The sequence below is a fragment of the Eleutherodactylus coqui genome, chromosome 5 (genome assembly GCF_035609145.1).
Source record: "Eleutherodactylus coqui strain aEleCoq1 chromosome 5, aEleCoq1.hap1, whole genome shotgun sequence".
Classification (NCBI taxonomy): Eukaryota; Metazoa; Chordata; class Amphibia; order Anura; family Eleutherodactylidae; genus Eleutherodactylus; species Eleutherodactylus coqui.
The window spans coordinates 161,667,811-161,690,611 of record NC_089841.1 but is presented as its reverse complement, the minus strand read 5'-3'; the positions used below and the strand labels follow the sequence as shown (position 1 = coordinate 161,690,611).

General features: G+C 48.8%; 2 protein-coding genes across 3 annotated transcripts in view; one reads left to right on the top strand and one right to left on the bottom strand.

Moving 5' to 3' along the window:
• Positions 1-22,270, bottom strand: part of SLC2A11 (solute carrier family 2 member 11) — a 36,138-nt gene extending 13,868 nt beyond the window's left edge. Inside the window, exons 1-2 of the mRNA XM_066603538.1 lie at positions 21,977-22,270; positions 2,302-2,394 (exon numbers count right to left, since the gene is read on the bottom strand). Coding sequence (XP_066459635.1) covers positions 2,302-2,394; positions 21,977-22,033 — 150 coding nt within the window. The 5' untranslated portion in view covers positions 22,034-22,270. The remainder of the gene's footprint in view (positions 1-2,301; positions 2,395-21,976) is intronic.
• The window catches only part of DERL3 (derlin 3), a 154,946-nt gene that overhangs the window by 57,117 nt on the left and 75,028 nt on the right, over positions 1-22,801 (top strand). The window lies entirely within an intron of this gene.

The following is a 22,801-nucleotide window of genomic DNA, read 5'->3' as shown; positions in this document are numbered from 1 at the left end:
TTCTTATCTTCTCAATGGGGCTCCGTGTAGCTCCGTCCCGTCACGTGCCGATTCCAGCCAATCAGGAGGCTGGAATCGGCAATGGACCGCACAGAAGCCCTGCGGTCCACCGAGGGAGAAGATGCCGGCGGCCATCTTCAGCCGGTAAGTAAGAAGTCACCGGAGCGCGGGGATTCAGGTAAGCGCTGTGCGGATTTTTCTTTAGGTCCCTGCATCGGGGTTGTCTCGCGCCGAACGGGTGGGGGGGGGGGGGGTTGAAAAAAAAAACAACCCGTTTCGGCGCGGGACAACCCCTTTAAGGATATGTTCATATGGCGGAATCCAGATTTTGCCATGTGGATTCCGCCTCTTAAAGTGCAGCAGAAGACCGCAACTAAACCACATATTTCTGCTATGTATTTTGTCATGGATTTGCACATTCATTGAGCCACTTGTGTACATATAGGGGTCGCGATTGTGACAAGGCCCCTAAGCCAGGGGGGCACAGACAACCTCCTTTCCACATGCTGACTGACCGCAGAGTTACTTTCACTAAGGTTTGTGCACGAGTCGGCAGCTTCTTCTGCACACCAGCACTTCCTCCGGGGCCTCCGCTCAGTCTCCTCCCCTCCTGATGATCTCAGTGCAGGAGAACAAGACAGGGGAGGAGACTGAGTGGAGGTCCGGGAGGAAGCGCTGGTGTGCAGGAGAAGCTGCCAGCCTGCGCAGAGACCTTAGTGAAATGAACTCTGCGGTCAGTAAGCAGAATGTCCTGTGTGATGGGGGGGAGAACGAGGAGAGTTTGGTATGATGTGGAGTGTGTGGAAATGAACCAGGGGCATCCTATGTGATGAGCAGTGGGGGGAGGAGAACGAGGGGCATCCTGTGTGATGGGGAGTTGGGGGGGGGGGGGAATTAGGGGTTTTCTGTATGATGGAGAGTGGGGTGGGGACGGGGGGTTTTCTATATGATGGTGAGTGTGGAAGGGGAAACTGGGGTGTTCTGTATGACGGGGAGTGGGGGGATGAGAATGAGGGGCGTCCTGTGTCATTGGGAGTAGGAGGGGCAGGAAATGAGGGGTGTTCTGTATGATGAGGAGTGGGCGGGAAACGAGGGGTGTTCTTTATGATGAGGAGTGGGGTGAGGAAAACGAGGGGCGTCCTCTGTGATGGGGAGTGGGGGGACACAAGGGGTGTTCTGTATTATGGGGAGTGTGCGTGGAGGGGGTTCTGTATGATGGGGAGTGGGGTGAGGAGAACGAGGGGCATCCTGTGTGATGGGGAGTGGGGGAGGGGGAGAAAGAGGGGTGTTCTGTATGATGGGGAGTAGGGGGGAGAACAAGGGGCGTCCTATGTGATGGGAGTGGGGGAATGAGGGATGTTCTGTATGATGGGGAGTGTGGGGGGTAATGAGGGGTGTTCTGTATGATAGGGAATGGGGGGGAGAGAATGAGGGGCGTCCTGTGTGATGGGGAGTGAGGGGAGAAAGAGGGGCGTTCTGTATGATGGGGAGTGGGGGAGGGAGAACAGGGGGCGTCCTATGTGATAGGAGTGGGGGAACGAGGGGTGTTCTGTATGATGGGGAGTATGGGGGGAATGAGGGGTGTTCTGTATGATAGGGAATGGGGGGGAGAATGAGGAGCGTCCTGTGTGATGGGGAGTGGGGGGAGAATGAGGGGCATCCTGTGTGATGGGGAGTGAGGGGAGAACGAGGGGTGCTCTGTATGATGGGGCATGGGGGGTAAACAAGGTATATATATATAACTTTATATGTATAAATTTTTCTTTCTTGGGGAAGCACAGTATGTCTTGAGGCTTTTGTTCTGGATGCTTTAAAACTCTGGCAAATCCTGATTACTAATGACCCATTGATGGGGAATTTTAAAAAATTGCTAAAAGTGATGTAAAAGGAGTAGCTGTGAAAAGGAGTGGGGGGTGGAGGGGTCTGGAGGGGGGCCCCAAGCTAAACATTTGGACCCGGGCCCATGAGCCTCTAGCTAAGCCCCTGCATTGAGCCCTTGTGAATTGGCAAAATCTGCTTCTGGAATTTCCAACGCAGATTCCACGTGGATCCATATGAGGAAGTGATTCATTTTTTTGAAATACAGATTTCAAATCCACAGTGGAAAAATTTGCAATGACGCAGATTCCTATTCAAATGAATGGGACATGGATTTGGCGTGGATTTTAGCACCAAAATCCGCCATGTGAACATACTTTATGGCTTTTTAAAAATTTTGAGTGCAAAAAGGGTAAATAAGTGCAATATAGTAATTTACTAATCTAAAAAAAGTTATGAAAGAAGGTCCATCGGCATACATACAACTGTAGGTGCATTGATGATAGTGAGATTGTAACCATACTGGAAAGTGCCTCCGATTCCTGCTGCGCACATAGTAAGGAGTAGCACCCATCCCTGAAACAAAAAGCAAGACATTAACAATAAATCAAGTAACATCAATGAACACAATTTACTTTGTAAGTATGTAGGTTTTAGGATCCTTTACATAAAACGGGACAAACCACTACAGCATTGTACCTTGTATACGATAGAAGCTATGGATGCTGGATGATGACCCCACTGAAGAACGACCATACTCTGTAAACTCAATTACTGCAGCAGATGTAGCAAAGCTGGACGGAAATGGCTGACAGCTATATATTCTTAGTGCCGGGTCTATGAGGGCTGGGCATGACGCAGGTATTGTCTGTGGTGCTTCATCCCTGTGTTATTAGGCCCCGCACTGGGCATAATAACACTGCATAAGGCTAGATATCGCCCTTGCCAGTGTGAAGGAGCCCTAACGCATGCACAATTGTGCTTACACCAATGTGAAGTTGGCCTTAGAGATTAGTTATCTAAACCCACCGATAACGATATTGCCAGACAAAGTCGCTAATGTCTATGGGGGGGTCGCTCAACATCCCGTCCCCTGGAAGGCTTTACGGACAATTAGGAGAGAAAGCCTCATGGAATCTGGGAGCTTTAGGTACAAGATGGATGGATGATATGTCACCTTCTATGGAGGGTTTTTCTGGTTTGCCAAAATATGTTACAAAGGTCATTACAGGGTCAGATGAGAAGGAAGAGAGTGAGTTCTGCCCAGTGATGGAGTGACTGACAGCAGCAGTCACTTGGCCAAAGGAAAATGGCAGGAACAGGACTATCGTTGTCAGGCAAAATCAGGTGGCCTTATAGCTGCTGGTGATAGGCCCAGAGGAACAAGCTGGGAGGAGCAGCAGTGATATATGAAGATGCAGAGATGAAAAGGAAGCAGCATCCAAGTGACAGTTCCCTGTTCCTGTCAGCTCCTCTCACAATTCCTTTCACAGCCTCAGACCCTCTGTGAAGATAGAGGACCTTCTACAGCGGATGATCGTCGGAGCGGATGAAGCGGGCGATGAGGAATAGCTTCACAGATGTGTGGAATCCCCTGCGCTTCAGTTTTAAGACCCGTCAGAAGCGCGGGCCAGGAGGAGCGCTAAACAGGCAGAAGACATTGTGTGAACACTTGTATCTGAGGAAGTTTTGTCAGTAGAAAGCCGCCAGCGAACGCGGAAGGAGAGAGCCACCTTATACCTTCATCTGATAGGAGGCAACTGTAACCTGGCAGCGGGAACAGTGCCCACCAGATGCCAACACCAGCAGGAACAGTGCCCACCAGATGAAAATACCAGCAGGAACAGTGCCCACCAGATGCCAACACCAAGTCCTGTGCTGCTGCAGTTGCAAGGTACAGGGGAAGCGCTAGAAGATGGTGACAGCACATCTGCAAAGTCCTGTGCTGCTGCAGTTGCAGGGTACAGGGGAAGTGCTACAAAATGGTGACAGCACATCTGCAAAGTCCTGTGCTGCTGCAGGTCCAGGGTACAGGTGAAGCTCTACAAGATGGTGAGACCCCTGGTAACCAGGTGGTATACCTGGTTACTGGACCCGGTGTATATAGGGATTTAGCTTGTGTACCAGCGGGGGGCGATTTTGCGTGGTGGTTTTTGTGTTCGGATTTTTGTGGGCCAGAATCGGGAGTGGGTACAAAATAGGGAGGACATGCAAATCTTTCCATTACACTTTCTCTCTGCTCCTGACTTTGGCTCATGGAGGGATGGACGTGGGAACTGTTGTGTGAGGACCCCTAATGTAGATTTGTCAGTTTTAGATGTGTCAGTGTTAACCCTTACTGGGCTGTAAAGAAAGGGCTAGTTCAGGGGTGATGATGGGGAATTACTGTCTTGTTAACAGTTGTGTTTTATTAATGGTAGCATCTTTGAGGTAACTGAGCGCTGCTTGGAGTCTGTCAGTTCTGAGGTAACTGAGCGTTGCATGGGCTCTGTCAATTTTGAGGTAACTGAGCACTGCTGGGAGTCTGTCAGCTCTGAGGTAACTGAGCACTGCATTGGGTGTGTTAGTTCTGAGGTAATTGAGCGCTGCATGGGGTCTGTCAGTTTTGAGGTAACTGAGCGCTGCATGGGGTCTGTCAGCTCTGAGGTAACTGAGCACTGCATTGGGTCTGTTAGTTCTGAGGTAACTGAGCACTGCATTGGGTCTGTCAGTTCTGAGGTAACTGAGCACTGCATTGGGTCTGTCAGTTCTGAGGTAACTGAGCACTGCATTGGGTCTGTCAGTTCTGAGGTAACTGAGCACTGCATTGGGTCTGTCAGTTCTGAGGTAACTGAGCACTGCATTGGGTCTGTCAGTTCTGAGGTAACTGAGCACTGCATTGGGTCTGTCAGTTCTGAGGTAACTGAGCACTGCATTGGGTCTGTCAGTTCTGAGGTAACTGAGCACTGCATTGGGTCTGTCAGTTCTGAGGTAACTGAGCACTGCATTGGGTCTGTCAGTTCTGAGGTAACTGAGCACTGCATTGGATCTGTCAGTTCTGAGGTAACAGCACTGCATGGAGTCTTGTCAGTTCTGAGGTAACTGAGCACAGCATGGAGTCTTGTCAGTTCTGAGGTAACTGAGCACTGCATGGAGTCTTGTCAGTTCTGAGGTAACTGAGCACTGCATGGAGTCTTGTCAGTTCTGAGGTAACTGAGCACTGCATGGAGTCTTGTCAGCTCTGAGGTAACTGAGCACTGCATTGGGTGTGTTAGTTCTGAGGTAATTGAGCGCTGCATGGGGTCTGTCAGTTTTGAGGTAACTGAGCGCTGCATGGGGTCTGTCAGCTCTGAGGTAACTGAGCACTGCATTGGGTCTGTCAGTTCTGAGGTAACTGAGCGCTGCTTGGAGTCTGTCAGTTCTGAGGTAACTGAGCGTTGCATGGGCTCTGTCAATTTTGAGGTAACTGAGCACTGCTGGGAGTCTGTCAGCTCTGAGGTAACTGAGCACTGCATTGGGTGTGTTAGTTCTGAGGTAATTGAGCGCTGCATGGGGTCTGTCAGTTTTGAGGTAACTGAGCGCTGCATGGGGTCTGTCAGCTCTGAGGTAACTGAGCACTGCATTGGGTCTGTTAGTTCTGAGGTAACTGAGCACTGCATTGGGTCTGTCAGTTCTGAGGTAACTGAGCACTGCATTGGGTCTGTCAGTTCTGAGGTAACTGAGCACTGCATTGGGTCTGTCAGTTCTGAGGTAACTGAGCACTGCATTGGGTCTGTCAGTTCTGAGGTAACTGAGCACTGCATTGGGTCTGTCAGTTCTGAGGTAACTGAGCACTGCATTGGGTCTGTCAGTTCTGAGGTAACTGAGCACTGCATTGGGTCTGTCAGTTCTGAGGTAACTGAGCACTGCATTGGGTCTGTCAGTTCTGAGGTAACTGAGCACTGCATTGGGTCTGTCAGTTCTGAGGTAACTGAGCACTGCATTGGATCTGTCAGTTCTGAGGTAACAGCACTGCATGGAGTCTTGTCAGTTCTGAGGTAACTGAGCACAGCATGGAGTCTTGTCAGTTCTGAGGTAACTGAGCACTGCATGGAGTCTTGTCAGTTCTGAGGTAACTGAGCACTGCATGGAGTCTTGTCAGTTCTGAGGTAACTGAGCACTGCATGGAGTCTTGTCAGCTCTGAGGTAACTGAGCACTGCATTGGGTGTGTTAGTTCTGAGGTAATTGAGCGCTGCATGGGGTCTGTCAGTTTTGAGGTAACTGAGCGCTGCATGGGGTCTGTCAGCTCTGAGGTAACTGAGCACTGCATTGGGTCTGTCAGTTCTGAGGTAACTGAGCACTGCATTGGGTCTGTCAGTTCTGAGGTAACTGAGCACTGCATTGGGTCTGTCAGTTCTGAGGTAACTGAGCACTGCATTGGGTCTGTCAGTTCTGAGGTAACTGAGCACTGCATTGGGTCTGTCAGTTCTGAGGTAACTGAGCACTGCATTGGGTCTGTCAGTTCTGAGGTAACTGAGCACTGCATTGGGTCTGTCAGTTCTGAGGTAACTGAGCACTGCATTGGGTCTGTCAGTTCTGAGGTAACTGAGCACTGCATTGGGTCTGTCAGTTCTGAGGTAACTGAGCACTGCATTGGGTCTGTCAGTTCTGAGGTAACTGAGCACTGCATTTGGGTCTGTCAGTTCTGAGGTAACTGAGCACTGCATTTGGGTCTGTCAGTTCTGAGGTAACTGAGCACTGCATTTGGGTCTGTTAGTTCTGAGGTAACTGAGCACTGCATTTGGGTCTGTCAGTTCTGAGGTAACTGAGCACTGCATTGGATCTGTCAGTTCTGAGGTAACTGAGCACTGCATTGGATCTGTCAGTTCTGAGGTAACTGAGCACTGCATTGGGTCTGTCAGTTCTGAGGTAACTGAGCACTGCATTGGGTCTGTCAGTTCTGAGGTAACTGAGCACTGCATTGGGTCTGTCAGTTCTGAGGTAACTGAGCACTGCATTGGGTCTGTCAGTTCTGAGGTAACTGAGCACTGCATTGGGTCTGTCAGTTCTGAGGTAACTGAGCACTGCATTGGGTCTGTCAGTTCTGAGGTAACTGAGCACTGCATTGGATCCGTCAGTTCTGAGGTAACAGCACTGCATGGAGTCTTGTCAGTTCTGAGGTAACTGAGCACTGCATGGAGTCTTGTCAGTTCTGAGGTAACTGAGCACTGCATGGAGTCTTGTCAGTTCTGAGGTAACTGAGCACTGCATGGAGTCTTGTCAGTTCTGAGGTAACTGAGCACTGCATAGAGTCTGTCAGTTCTGAGGTAACTGAGCACTGCTAGGAGTCTGTTAGCTCTGAGGTAACACTGAGCACTGCTTGGAGTCTTTAGCAGCCGGAGGTTGAGAAGGCTGCTGGTGTTGATCAGATTTGGTTTATAGTTACTTTTAATTTTATAACTATTACTTTCACATAAAGAATCAGAAGGTTAAAGGGGTTGTCCCGCGCCGAAACGGGTTTTTTTTTTTTTCAACCCCCCCCCCGTTCGGCGCGAGACAACCCCGATGCAGGGAGGTAAAGAAAGCTCACCGGAGCGCTTACCTGAATCCCCGCGCTCCGGTGACTTCTCTACTCACCGCTGAAGATGGCCTCTTCCTCCGTGGACCGCAGCTCTTCTGTGCGGTCCACTGCCGATTCCAGCCTCCTGATTGGCTGGAATCGGCACGTGACGGGGCGGAGCTACACGGAGCTACACGGAGCCCCATAGAAGACTGCAGAAGACCCGGACTGCGCAAGCGCGGCTAATTTGGCCATCGGAGGGCGAAAATTAGTCGGCACCATGGAGACGAGGACGCCAGCAACGGAACAGGTAAGTATAAAACTTTTTATAACTTCTGCATGGCTCATAATTAATGCACAATGTACATTACAAAGTGCATTATTATGGCCATGCAGAAGTGTACAGACCCACTTGCTGCCTCGGGACAACCCCTTTAATGACTGGAGGAAACAGATCTTTAATATTTGTTACAGGGATGTTGGTGTTACCTCAGTGTAATTAAGTGGATTTTAGACATCTTTGGGGGACCTCAGTACCTGGGATGTGAAAAGGTGTGCTTTAACATTTAATGGGAACCAAGGTAAATGGAGAGTTGTAGGTAGTGACATGAGTGCTCATATTGTGCCGGTCTCATCCATTTATTGCTGTTTTAGTCAGAAATCAGTACAAAATTCCTGCATCCAGAAAAAAAGAGAATTTTCTGCCAAAAGGCAAGAAGACGGTGAGGCTATCATATTGGAAGTAGGCCCAGCTCATTAAAGAAGGCTCCCGATATGGCTTATGTGTGCATGAGTTTAAGGGAATTGACTGTGAAGGGGTTAATAATTTAATTTCTGTTATTTCCTATTCTGAGGTAGTTAAATTGATAAGGAAATAGATGAGGGCAGAGTTGCCAGTCATTTTGATACCTTTAATGGCGGAAATTTCAAATTGAAAAAGGGGAGGTGATACCAAAGACGGAGTCTATCTCCTCTTGGTGATTTATCATTTATCTTACCAAAAGCAATTTTCTCTGAATGTTGAGGTTGCTCCAGAGTTGCTGTTATTAAGATATGCATCATGTGACTCTGCATTGGCTTCAGGGCTTATTTCCACGAGCGTATATCGGCCGGTGCTTTCATGGCCGGCCGATATACACTTCCATCTAAGCAGTTTCCCTCTTCCCTCCCGGGTTCTCTGCTTCTCTCCTTCACTCCGGCGTTTGCAATGGGATGGGGCGGGGCTAAACTGCACTCTGTCCCGCCCACTCCCATTGCTGGCTATGGACAAGGGGCGAGGGAGGGAGAGGGAGCTTAGCTCTACCCCATCCCACCCACTGGCGTTGCAAACCACTCGGACGGAAGGAGAAGCAGAGAGCTGGTGAGGGAGGACTGCTCAGATGGAAGCGTATATAAGCCGGCCGTGAAAACGCCGTCCGATGTACGCTTGTGTAAATAAGCCCTTATCATAGCACTTTGGTCAGGTAATGCATTATTTGGATGGCTTCTTATTTGTTGGGGTTTTAATTCTTTGGGTTTCAGTTTGAGGGTTATTTTTATTTTGACATGGCGTTACCAATGGGAGTTAATAGAGATGAGCGAGTACCAAAATGCTCGGGTGCTAGTTACTCGAGCCGAACTTTTCGTAATGCTCGAGAGCTCGTTTTTCAAGCTGACCGATGCTCCGCATGGGGGAGGTTGTGTGAAACACCTGAAAACATCAGAAAGTCATAGAAACACCATAGAAACGCATAGGGAATGGCAGGGGCAGCATGCATGGCTGCATCTGAGGCTCACAGGTCACACAATTAAGACAAATTGGGGGCAAGAGTCTGGCGGTCACCCCCCTAACAATTTACTTGGGACAGACCATAAGCAGCAAGGCATACGCGCTGGCACATCTTTGCTAAGCTCCACACTACCTGCAACCAAGGCCAATCACCGCCTGTGGGTGACACCACTGCCTCTTCTCCTGGGTTACATGCTGGCATTGCTGTCCAACCCCCCGCACTAGCCTGCGTCCACAGCGCACACAAAATTTTCCATGCGCAGCATTCAGCTGCCCTCATGCCACATGCTGGTTTAATAGCCACACCACCCTCACGTCTATTTATAAGTGCGTACTGGATGAGGAGAAACCTGGAGACACACACTGCAGAGGGTTGGCAGGGCCTGGCAGCGACCCAATTTGAAAGTGTGGGCGATAGCCCACAATGCTGATGAGAATTGATGATAAATTGACGTACGATCATAATTCCAATCCCGTGCCACCTCCGTCACAAAATTGTCAGTAGTCGCAAGCCTGGGCATAAAGGGGACTCAGATGCCAGTACTTCTACACATCTCCACAATGCAGCAACACATACTAACACCAAAGATTGGTTTGAAGCAGGAGGTATTGCAAAAGTAGCCACCACAGGTATACAATGACCCTGTGAAAGTCTCATTAAATCAGTTATGCTTTGTGTGAATGCTCCAATCCAGTATCTGGGATAACTGTGATAACACGAAACACGAGAGATAATACATGCCGACCAGCGCTGTTCCCAAGACCCCAAGGAGGAGGAGGTGGCATAATAAGCCCGAGAAACCGTGACCGAGGTAGGACCTGCAATACTCTGTGTGGGAAGCACGTGAGCGGGCCCAGGGTCAGACTTGGTTCCAGCCTCCACCTGGTTGACCCAATGTGCCGTCAGTTGCTTTCATCACTTCAAAGACGGGATGAACCCCAAAGAAGTTCCACAGGCCAAACCTGGCGCAGTTGCCGCCCCCCCCCCCCCCTCTCCCAGGACCTCGGCCTCTGCCCACACCCTCAGCAGCCATGGGCATAAAGCGGACTCAGATACTAGTACTGGTGTGAACGTCTCATTAAATCAGTCGTGGTTGCTTTTATAGCTCCAAAGACTGGATGAACCACGAAGAAATTCCACGGGGCAAACCTGGCGCAGTTGCCCCCCACAGCTCCAGGACCTTGGCCTCTGCCCACACCCTCAGCAATCGTGGGCATAAAGCGGACTCGGATGCTAGTACTGCTGTAAATGTCTCATTAATTCAGTTACGCTTCCTATGATTGGTCCAAACCAGTCTTTTAGATAACTGTGGTAACACAAGAGCAAATACATGTCGACCAGCGCTGATCCCCAGATCCCAAGCAGGAGGAGGAGGTGGCTTAATAGGCCCGAGAACTGTGACCGAGGTAGGACTCGCAATCCTCTGTGTGGGAAGCATGTGAATGGGCCCAGGGTCAGGCTCAGTCCCAGCCTCCACCTTGTGTGACCCAAGGTGCCGTGAGTTACATAGCTATGGGAAACCCATGCGTCCTCACACAATTCATTCTGTGTATGTGTCAGATAGCTGAACAACGCAATGGGAAAGCTGTCTGCACTCTGCACTCTACCCAAGTCATTCAGTGTATTTGTGCCAGATAGCTGAACACCGCGCTGGGAAACCTTTATGCACCCACAGCACAGGCAAGCCACTGGAACCCAGGAACAGTATTAAATATGAAGAAATCAGAGTGCCCCAACATGGCAGAGTTTCACCCCGCCTAGGGCCTCAACCTCTGCCCACACTTCTGCCCAATTCATTCTTTATATGTGTCAGATAGCCGAACACCGCAATGGGAAAGCCTTCTGCGCCCTACCCAAGTCATTCAGTGTATTTGGGCCAGATAGCTAAAACACCGCTATGGGAAACCTTTGTGCACCCACAGCACAGGCGAGCCCCTGAAACCCAGGGACACTATTAAATATAAAGAAATCAGAGTACCCAAACATGGCAGAGTTTCACCCCGCCCAGGACCTTGGCCTCTGCCCACACTTCTATCCAATTCATTCTTCATATGTGTCAGTTTGCCGAACACCACAATGGGAAAGCCTTCTGCGCCCTACCCAAGTCATTCAGTGTATTTGTGCCAGACAGCTGAACACCGCGCCGGGAAACCTTTGTGCACCCACAGTATAGGTGAACCCCTCAAACATTTCTGTAGCAAGAGTATAGGCGAACCCCTCAAACCTTTCTGAAGCAAGTGTATAGGCGGACCCCTGAAACATTTCTGTAGCAAGAGTATAGGCAAACCCTGGAAAAACATTTCTGTGGCAATAGTATAGGCAAACCCCTCAAACCTTTCTGTAGCGAGTGTATAGGCGGACCCCTGAAACATTTCTGTAGCAAGAGTATAGGCGGACCCCGGAAGAACATTTCTGTAGCAAGAGTATAGGCGGACCCCGGAAGAACATTTCTGTGGCAAGTGTATAGGCGGAACCCGGAAGAACATTTCTGTGGCAAGTGTATAGGCAGACCCCTGAAACATTTCTGTAACAAGAGTATAGGCAGACCCCGGAAGAACATTTCTGTGGCAAGTGTATAGGCGGACCCCAGAAACCTTTCTGTAGCAAGTGTATAGGCGGACTCCAGAAACCTTTCTGTAGCAAGAGTATAGACGAACCCCTCAAACCTTTCTGTAGCAATAGTATAGGCGAACCCCTGAAACATTTGTGTACCAAGAGTATAGGCGAACCCCTGAAACATTTGTGTACCAAGAGTATAGGCGAACCCCTGAAACATTGGTGTACCAAGAGTATAGGCGAACACCTGAAACATTTGTGTACCAAGAGTATAGGCGAACACCTAAAAAGTATAGGCAAAGGCCGGAAAAATTACTTTGCTAAGAGAATAGGCGAATGCCTGAAAATTGGTGTACAAACAGTACAAGTGTCCCCCTGAAAAATTGGTTTACCCCGAGGGCAGGTGAAACCCATAAACATTTTTTAAAGAAAGAGGTTGTTGTTGTTGATTTTAAAAGAGCCATTTGGCCCACAGAAAAATTGGCAGTTCAGCATGATGATATGCTGTTTTAGGAGGAGGAGGAGGAGTAAGATCCAAAAGGGATAGACCAAGCTACTTCTCTCCTTTTTTGGGTTAGAGAGAGGATGCATATTTCTCCTGTTGCAGCTAAAAGAATCTTTAGGATCCGCTGCTTTCCACCAGTGGAGAAGTCTGGGGAAATCCAGCATTTGTTCATCTTAATCAGTGTAAGCATGTCGGCGCTGTCAGTTGACAGGCGGGTACGCTTATCTGTGATGATCCCCGAGCAGCACTAAACACCCTCTCTGATAAGACGCTAGCGGCAGGGCAGGCCAGCACCTCCAGGGCATACAGCGCAAGTTCATGCCACATGTCCAGCTTTGACACCCAATAGTTGTATAGAACAGAGGCATCACAGAGGATGGTGGTACGATCGGCTATGTACTTCCTCACCATCTTTTTACAGTGCTCCCTCAGACTCAGCCTTGACTGGGGAGTGGTGACACAGTCAGGCTAGGAAGCCATAAAACTGGCAAAGGCCTTGGAGAGTGTTTCCCTACCTGCGCTGGATATGCTGCCTCATCCGTGCGTCTCCCCTGCTAGTTGGCCCTCTGAACTACGTCTTCTAGCGCTAGTGCTGTCAGATGGGAACTTTTGCATCAGTTTTTCCACCAGGGCCCTGTGGTATTACATCACTCTTGTACCCCTTTCCTCTTCGGGAATGAGAGTGGAAAGGTTCTCCTTATACTGTGGGTCAAGAAGGGTGTACACCCAGTAATCCATGTTGGCCAGAATGTGTCTAACGCGAGGGTCACAGGAAAGGTAGCCTAACATGAAGTCAGCCATGTGTGCTAGAGTCCCAGTACGCAACACATCGCTGTCCTCACTAGGAGGATGACTTTCATGATCCTCCTCCTCCTCAGCCCATACATGATGAACAGATGAGAGGGAAACAGCATGGGTACCCTCTGCAGTGTGGCCAGCAGTCTTTTCCCCCTCCTCCAAAACATGCTGAGATACAGACGTTAGGGTGGTCTGGCTATCAAGCAACATACTGTCATTCCCCATGTCTTGCTCTAACCGCAAAGTGTCGGCCTTTATGCTTAGCAGCGAACTTCTCAGCAGGCAAAGCCGCGGGATGGTAACGCTAATAATGACCGCATCGCTGCTCACCATTTGTGTAGACTCCTCAAAGTTTCCGAGGACCTGACAGATGTCTGCCATCCATGCCCATTCCTCTGTGAAGAACTGTGGAGGCTACCACTCCGTCGGCCATGTTGCAGCTGGTATTCTACAATTGTTCTACGCTGCAAAGCCTGGCCAACATGTGCAGCGTCGAATTCCAGCAAGTGGGCACGTTGCACTGCAGTCGGTGTTCTAGCAGCTTGAACCGATGTTGCAGTGTCCTGAGGGTGGCAACATCCGTGGTGGACTTGCAGAAATGTGCGCACACGCGGCGAGCAGGTCAGACAAGTGGGGGTAGTTTTTCAGAAGCCGCTGAACCACCAGATTGAACACGTGGGCCAGGAATGGCACTTGTGTGAGGCTGCCAAGCTGCAGAGCTGCCACCAGAGTTACGGCCGTTGTCACACAAGACCATGCCCGGTTGGAGGCTCAGTGGCGAAAGCCAGAGGTCGGCCTGTTTGGTCAAACCCTATAACAGCTGTGGGGCAGTGTGCCTCTTGTAACCTAAGCTAATTAGTTTCAGCACGGCTTGCTAACGCTTCCCCACCGCTGTGCTCCCGCACGCTACCGACTGCTGGCAACGTGCTCACACTTCTTAATTGAGAAGTGGAGGTGGCGGAGGAGGAGGAGGGGGAGGGTTTGGAAGAGTTGGCATAATACGACGCAGTAACCATCACCGAGGTAGGACCCACTATCCTTGGTGTGGGTAACACATGAGCGGTCCCAGCCTCCACCAAGTTCACCCAATGTGCCGTCAGGGAGATGTAGTGTCCCTGCCCGCCAGCACTTGTCCACGTGTCCGTCATTAAGTGCACCTTCCCAGTAACCGCGTTGGTGAGGGCACGATTTATGTTGTGGGAGACGTGCTGGTGTAGGGCTGGGATGGCGCACCGGGAAAAATAGTGGTGACTGTGGACCGAGTAGCGCAGGACCGCCGCCATCATGTTTTTGAAAGCCTCCGTTTCGACTATCCTCTATAGCAGCATCTCCAGGCTGAGTAGTTTGGCAATGTGCACGTTTAAAGATTGTGTATGGGGTGGGTGGCGGCGTATTTCCACTTTCACTCCAATGCTTGTGTTAGCGACAGCTGAATGCTGTGCTGGGAGACATTGCTGGAGGCAGTGGATGACCGTGGAGGTGAGGGTGTGGGTGCAGGCTGGGAGGCGCTCGTGCCTGCGTCCTGAGGCAGAGGCAGTGGTGTGACCAGTCCTGAGGAAGAGGCAGTGGTGTGACCTGGAGGCGGTGAATGGCCTTGGTCCCACATTGTGGGGTGCTTGGCCGTCATATGCCTGCGCATGCTGGTGGTGGTGAGGCTGGTAGTGGTGACTCCCCGGTTGCACACCACTGTTTGTCGGTCGTCCGCACTCTTACTAAAAAACATCCACACCTTTGAACACCTAGCCCTCTGCACGGAGGCTTGCCGTGAGGGGGTGCTGTGGGAAACAATTGGGAGATTATTTGCTCTGGCCCTGCCTCTCCCCCTGGCCACCCCACTGCCTCTACCAACCTGTCCTGCTGCTGCACTTGCCTCCCCCTCTGAAGCCCTGTCTTTAGTTGGCGTAGCAAGCCAGGTGGGGTCAGTCACCTCATCGTCCAGCAGCTCTTCCTCTGAATCCTCTGTGCGCTCCTCCCTCGGACTTCCTGCCCTTACAACAACGTCACTGAGAGACAACTGTGTCTCATCATCCTCATCCACAAAAAGCTCTTGAGACAGTTGCCGGAAGTCCCCAGCCTCATCACCCAGACTCTGGGAAATTTCCAAATGTTGGGCATCGGTCATGACAAACTCCTCAGGTGGGTGAGGAACCGTTTTTTCCCACTCAGGGCAGGGACCCGAGAACAGTTCCAGGGAGTCTGCCTGCTCAGAATCTATTCAACATTTTTGAGGTTTCTCTCGAGACTGCTAATAGATTATGATTATTATTATTATTTTAATTATAATTATTCATGATCCATTTTATGACTACCATTATAGTTATAAATTGACATTGTGATATCGATTTATTCATTTATTTATATTTATACATTTGTATGCTGTTCGCAAGTATTTCTATATCAATTACAAGGGCAATGTTCCACCTCAGTGTCCAGTTCACTATGCTTATATGCGCAATAATACAACTGGATACATTCAAATATTTAAATATTTATTTCATTAAGTGCAATAATATTCGAATACTATATATTTGTTATACATTTCTAACATAGTATACTTTAGACATCAAGGATGTGTTTAGCATCCAGTGAAACATATGCTCTGCCTAGATCAGCAATTTCTGTTGAAATCAACTATACTGGCACAATATCCGGAGGTTCTGATGTATGCGTTCCACCAGGACGGAATGTGCGTATCAGGCGTGCGTGCTCACGTCACGCTGCTCGTCACGATACCGAGAAGTGGTCCACACACATCCCGGACGCCTCCCGACTATCGACCATTGGCGGCTTGAGAATATAAGTCCCTGTTTTTACTTATATATTAAACGATGTAATCTATGTTCATTGTACTTGAAAAAGTCACAGTGTTCGTGCCGAAACATATTGTACAAAATTTTATGATATTAAAGATCATTAATTTGATCTTTAGCTTCCCATTGGGTTTTTTTCCTGCTTGAGCGCCGCGCCTTCCTTTTTTCTTCTGACGATTTGCTCAGAATCTGTCATTTTCCTAAAGTGACGAGGCTGGGAGAAAGGAGGAGCAGCCAGAGGATTCAGAGGTGCAGTCCCTAGCCCGGTAGTAGTGGACTGCATGGACGACTGGGGGTTCGATACATTGCTGGACGCGTTATCCGCGATCCACGACAGGACCTGCTTGCACGGCTGTGCTTATAATAAAGGTCTACCACGCGGACCTGCAAATTGTGATATGAAGCTGGGGAGCGGAGAGACGCGGCGCTCTCCTAATCACTCAGCAGCTGGCTGTGATTCACCTCGCCCAGAACCACGGCCTGTGCTCACACCCTCACTTGGACGCCCGCGTCTGCGTCCTCGACCCTTACCCCTACTCCTCATCATGTCGGATAAAGGATAGAGCAGGGACCAAATAAATTAACCCACTGTATAGCGCTGAGAACTGGGGCTAATTTACTGCTCACAGAGACTTGTAGATACCGTAAGAGAGGCTGTATGGAGTGGCAGAAAAAGTAACCCAGTGGATAGTGCTGATAACTGCAGCTACTTCACCGCACACAAGGAAAAGGTATTGTGAGAAGCTCTGCACAGGGGCAGAAAACTACTAACCCAGTGGATAGTGCCGATAACTGCAGCTACTTCACCACACACAAGGAAAAGGTATTGTGAGATGCTCTGCACTGCCCCAGAAAAAATTAGCGGACTGTTTAGCGATGAGAACTCTGGCTAATTGATTGCACACAGCAAATGGGAGATGTGAGATGCTCTGCACAGCCCCAGAAAAAATTAGCAGACTGTTTAGCGATGAGAACTCTGGCTAATTGACCGCGCACAGCAAATGGGAGATGTGAGATGCTCTGCACTGCCCCCCAAAAAATTAGCGGACTGTTTAGCGATGAGAACTCTGGCTAATTGACCGCACACAGAGAATGGTATATGTGAAATGCTCTGTACAGGCCTAGATGCTTGAAAAAAAAATTGGTGCACTACTGCTCCCAGCCAGCCAAAAAAGGTGAGGTGAGTAATGGACGACAACAGCTTTAATACTCGGCGGTCACCTGATCTCGCCAGCCACTCACTGCTGTTGGCGGGCAGAGGGCTGGCACGTCTCAGCAGGAAGTGGTAATGCCTTCCCCGCATGTTTAGTGGCTAATAAAAGGTGCTAAACATGCAGAGAAGGAAAATTAAATTGACTTGAGTACCGCGTGGTGCTCGACTCGAGTACCAGCCATCTCGAGCACCCTAATACTCGAACGAGCATCAAGCTTGGACAAGTGTGTTCGCTCATCTCGAGGAGTTAAGGCATCCGGTTATTATTTTGAACTATTTTTGAACTATTCCATTTTTAGAGTAGGTGGGGGAGGAAGGAATTTCCTGATGCAGGTGTGATGCACTACTTAGATGATTCTTTGTTTATGGGGCATCAGGGTAATGAGGGTGTGCACACGTTTTAGAGGGTATGTGGTCGGGATGAAGGATTTTGGGATGCTGCTGGCGCACGGAAAAAATGGTACGGCCATGTATTCTGTTGGAGTTTTTAGGTATTCAAATTGATAGTGTTGAGATGGTTTTTCTAATTGCAAAAGTCAATGGTGTATAGTTTAACGGCTTTAATTAGTCAGACATTACGTAAAAAGGAAGATTACATTGAGGGAGTTGCAGCAGCTAGCAGGTCAGTACGTTTTTGCTTCACGGGTGATTATTGGTCGCAGGTATTCCCGCAAGTTATGTGTGGTTGGAAGTCCCATGTATCGCGGGTGTCTAGTATTTTTGACAGTTTTTAATGGTCAGTCAGCTTGGCAATCGGGGTTTGTGGAAGTGGATGAGTTATCATTAGGTGCTGACATCAGTGGATAATGGTTATGGAGTGATTGTTGGTAAAAGCTGGTCGGCAGGAGTTAGTTCGTATGCTAGTCAGGTTATGTTTAAGACATAACATGTTATTGAGCATTAGAGATGGTCAGTGTGAGATCAATGCAGCTGCTATTTCATAGTCTTGTTTGCAGATGCAACAATTTAGGGAAGCAATGTCAAATTTAGGATGCAGTGCTCATATAGCTCAGTTTTGAAGGTATTGCTTTCTTTCAAAGATGGCATAATCTGGTACCTACGGTATTTATTCTGTTTTTCATGTAAAGCAATTGATATGGGGCTGTAAGGCCCTGCTACCACATTTAGCTTACTAGAGAAGTTGGTAAAAGTATTGCCTGAAGTGTGTAGATCAGCATATGGAATACAGCTGTTTAGATGTGCCTTTGGGGCGTTAAGCATGTGTCAAACCATGGTAGCTTTATAATAATTTAAAAAAACAGACAAAATGGGTAAACGGGTGTGGGTTCTCTTGTTTGCTAATTTGCATGAGCATATATGCCCGGTTAGGAATTTGCAGGCGTTTATGTGTCTATGCCCACAAGCACCAGGTTCTTTGTTGATCCACGTGCCCTGTTTTCATGGAAATAAGACCTACACCAAAAATAAGCCCTAGCAGGATTTTTCAGGATGCTTGCACTATAAGCCCTACTTCAAAATTAAGCCCTAGTTACAGTTAATTAAAAAAGTCAATCTAAATAGTGTCCAGGCAGCTATACATGGCAAAAGTAAAATCTTACGGAGCAAAAATTAATAGAAGACCCTGTCTTGTTTTCAGGGAGACAGGGAAGATGGACAGTCATTATCTCGCTTTTAATGTATAATGGTGCTTAAAATTGTTTATAGGTGTGGTGGGGGTCATCTCATTTTAGGTTGTACATATGCCCAAGAATATGGTGTACTAATTCTGTTTTCATTCTAGGAATTCAGAAAAGTATTGTATGGATTGTTGGACACTCCTTTGTGTACTGGGCCTGGACAAGGGCAGCGGATCGCTGTTATTCTGAAAATGTATTATTGGACAGGTCACAGTTTGAAATATTTTGGTGCGGTTGTAGAGGTATGAGGTGGAGTGGAATAATGGCTGAACTCATGTATACAGTCACGTGGGCCTTGTCCTGATGTTTTAATTTTACACTTTACCTAATAGTTTTTTCAGATATTGTTCCTCAATTATTATGTCATTGCCGAGGTTTAGATATAGCGAGAGAATTCAGAGAAGGGTTAACCAGGTAGTAAAAAAGCTCATGCCAGGGGTGGATTTTTCCTTTTTAGACATGCTGATATGGAAGGTTTGGTTCCAGGATTCCATAGGAGTGTTATAGTATACTTGTCAGAGATTGCGTTGGATATTGTTAATATGGAGTTGTGTAGATGATTGAGGAGGCTGCGGTTTGTTGGGGGGGGGGGGGCAGGTGGATGTCATGGCCTGGTGGGGGATTGTCGCCCGCATTAGGCGGGTGGGCAGGTAAACTTGGGGAGAGTTTGGTGGTGGTAAACTCGTGTCTGTAAGACAGAGTTTACATGAACTGTTATGGTTATTGATTGGTTAATAAACTTGGGTCTGTAAAACAGAGTTTACAGCAAGTGTTATGGTTATTATTGGTTACATTCCTCCCCAATGTTTGTAACCCCGTTAATAAACATCGCGGCCTTTTTATCCAATATTGGTGTCTGTGACGGGTATTTATAAGAGTTTGGTAAAGTTTTATTAAAGCATAAGATTCCATGTTGTTTCTCGATACATTAACCGCCACCAGAGCTGTCTGCCTGGGGCCTACCTAAGCTGAATATTCCTGTGTATGGGGAGTCACTGGAAACTTACCTATCAGACAGCTGTAATATTGCTGCAATTTAACATCTGTATTAACTGCTTAATGAGGTTAAAAAATACTGGATTTTTTTTTTTAAGTGTGAAAAAGTAGCAAAACATTTTAAAAACCTGGTATATATTTGGCATTGACGTAATTGTACTGATACGCAGAATTAATTTAACCCTTTCCAGTCCAATTTGTATCCTGGTTTTCCTAGGGGGGCTTACTCTTTTTCTGCCTTTATACAACAGCGCTATATGCTGGCTGAAGCCAGTACTGCATGAGGTGACACGTTGGATAGGCTCTGACAGCAGAGAGGCTGGCAATATACAGTAAGAGAACCCCGACAGACGTCTTCCAACATCGGAGCTATACAGCCTTAAATCATAATGTCTTCAGTGGTCAGACAGTGGATTGGAAAGGGTTAACATCTTATTCATACTGCATTGTGAATGCCATAAAAAAAGAAATTAAAAAAAGATGCCAGAATTGCAGATTTTTCTAGTCTTGCCTCTAGAAAAAAATGGAATACGAAGTGATATAATGTAATACTTTCCCAAAACCGGGATCAATAAAGGCTAGAGCTCAGGCTGCAAACAACAAGCCCTCATTGAGCTCTGTTGATGGAGAAATAAAAAATAAAAAAAGGTTTTGAGTGTAAAAAAGTAGCAAAACACACACAAAAAAAACAAGTTTAGGGCTTATTCAGACGATCGTATATTGGTCAGTTTTTCATGCCCGATATACACTGCCCCTCTCTGCAAGGGGTGGAGGCGGGACGGGAACTAGTGCATTGAGCTCCTGCCACCTCTCCAACCCTGTTTGCAATGGGAGGGGTGGAGCGGGGCAGAACATTGCAAACAGTGGCGAGGGGTGGAGAGGGGGCGGGAGCTCAGTGCACTGCTCCTGGCCCGTCCCGCCTCCTTCCCTTGGAGAGAGGGGCAGCGTATATTGGCCGGGTGAGAAAACCCAGGTGGGAAACCCGGCCGATATACGCACGTCTGAATAAGCCCTAAACTTGTTATTGCTGAAATTGTGCTGCGCTACAGAATAATGTCATTTCATTATTTGTTCTGCATGCTGAATGCCATAAAAATCCCATTCCGATCCCCTCCCCAAATAAATTAATAAAAGTTATATATTACACATTTTATGTACCCCAAAAACAAAGAAAATAGCTTAGTCATTAAGTCGCAAAATAGGTCAGTCACTAAGGAGTTAAACAGACTGTTGGGGGAGTTTCAGAAACTGCATTAGCCTGGGCTCACACGAGCGGGTCGGATTCAAAGAGCTGTGAGTGATCACAAGAAATTGCGTATGTTCGCGTATGCGTGCTGTTTTCTGTGCGCATGTACATTTAAGTACAGCGTATCATCTGTGTGGAAAACCGACCACAAGCAGAAAATGACATCAGACGACATTGTCTTGTGGGGTCGTGGTGAGAGCTGCTCTGACAGCCTTCAGGACGGATGCTGCTCTCTGACCTTAGCGGTTTATACTACTTATTTTGGAAGTAGTCTAAACCCTTCTTCTTGTGAAGGAAGAGCCCAGAAGAACAAGCGGAGGCTGCAGACAGTCTGGATGGGGGTGTTGCTCCCCAGACTATCCTGCGTGGTCTGCCCACAAATTCCTGCTTTCTTTATACCATTTTTTATCTCGTCTCCTAGCAACACGTGTAGGAATCCGCATCCATATGCAATGTAATTGCTTATGCACTGCGGATCTAACGCACCTATAGAGCTCAATTGAGCTTATACATGCCGAATCTACGGTAAAATAGTGCACGCTGCCATTTTTCTTCCGCTTGCGAAATCCACAATTGCTTTTCAATCCTTGCCTTTCAATGCCCGCGTATCATATGGACGGCGATCGCAGAGTCTGTAATTCAAATCCGCTGATGAGAAGCTGGCCTTACTGGCAGGCAATGTTATCAATAACAGCCATAGCGATCTGGTAAATCTGGTGAATCCCTGCAGCGGTGCTGATCTGGTAATCAGCAGCAGCGGTCACACAGATGAGCAACAGGGACCACCAGTGTATTGGGGGGATTTAATAGGTCGCTTATAGAATGGTTTCCTTTATTAGCATATTCTGTGGTCAGGTCCGCCTCTCCATCCCCTGGACGAGCCCTTTAAGGCGGTGAAAGCCGGAAGAGCCCGATCCAGCTGCAGTGGGCGGCCATAGTGACATAGCATGGTCTCCCTGCACCTGCCGGCCATCACTGCATCATGATAGCGGCTCAGGGAGGGTTAGAAGGAATGAATGAAGCCCGCTCTGCCGCTGACCTTCGCTCCCACTAATTCCGCAGTAACACGGCGGCCGGAGATGTCAACGCGCACCGCGTCCCCGTCTTACCTGAGTCCGAGCGGTGCGCTGCGGCCGGCTGTCCTCCTCGTCCCTGTCTTCCTCCATGCACGGGCGGGAGCCGTGAGTTCAGCCAAGCGCGGCGGGGACAGGGAGCTCGGCGGGCTAGGTGCACTGACTGCGGGCGGGGACACGTGCGGCGGCCGGCAGCTGCTGATGTCACCGCGCGCGAGGTGAGAGCTGCTGCTGCTCGGTGCGCCGACAGCCCGGCGCGTTACGTGGCCTCGCGGCTTAGTTCATGCCATGGTCTCCGCTGTACAAAAGCCATGTAGAGACGCCCCTCCAGCAGCGGGTCCCGGCGGCGGGCTGCCCACCAGTAAGTTGGATCGTGCGAATCTGCGTGCTGACGGCGGAGTGCCCGCGGCCACGGATGCGCAGTCCTCGCCTATAATTTTATGCATACATAACAATCATTATTGGCCCCTCGTTACGTGTAAACTGCGATCGTCCGGTCCCGTGCCGGTGTAGTCACCATTTATCTGACTCCTGGTTTACACATTGTTTCTTGCTGCTGTAGCCGCCCCTACGCCCCCGTTACACGGGTTATGCAGCACTAAGCCTCCGTCTATTTCTATGGCGCCTCGCACACCAGTATTTTTGCGCACACAGCAAGCCCTATTTTTGGCGTTTCAGTGCCCGTTTCACACACTAAATTGCCCAATGAGCTGAGTGGGTGTGTAACAGACGCAGTGAATCCACAATGGCACACGTAAGGCCTCCTGCCCACGGGCGATATGTCACTGTGTTACCCGATGATAATCCGATCGCGGGTAACATAGGTAACGCTTTCCATAGGATAACTGGAAAGCGCAGCCT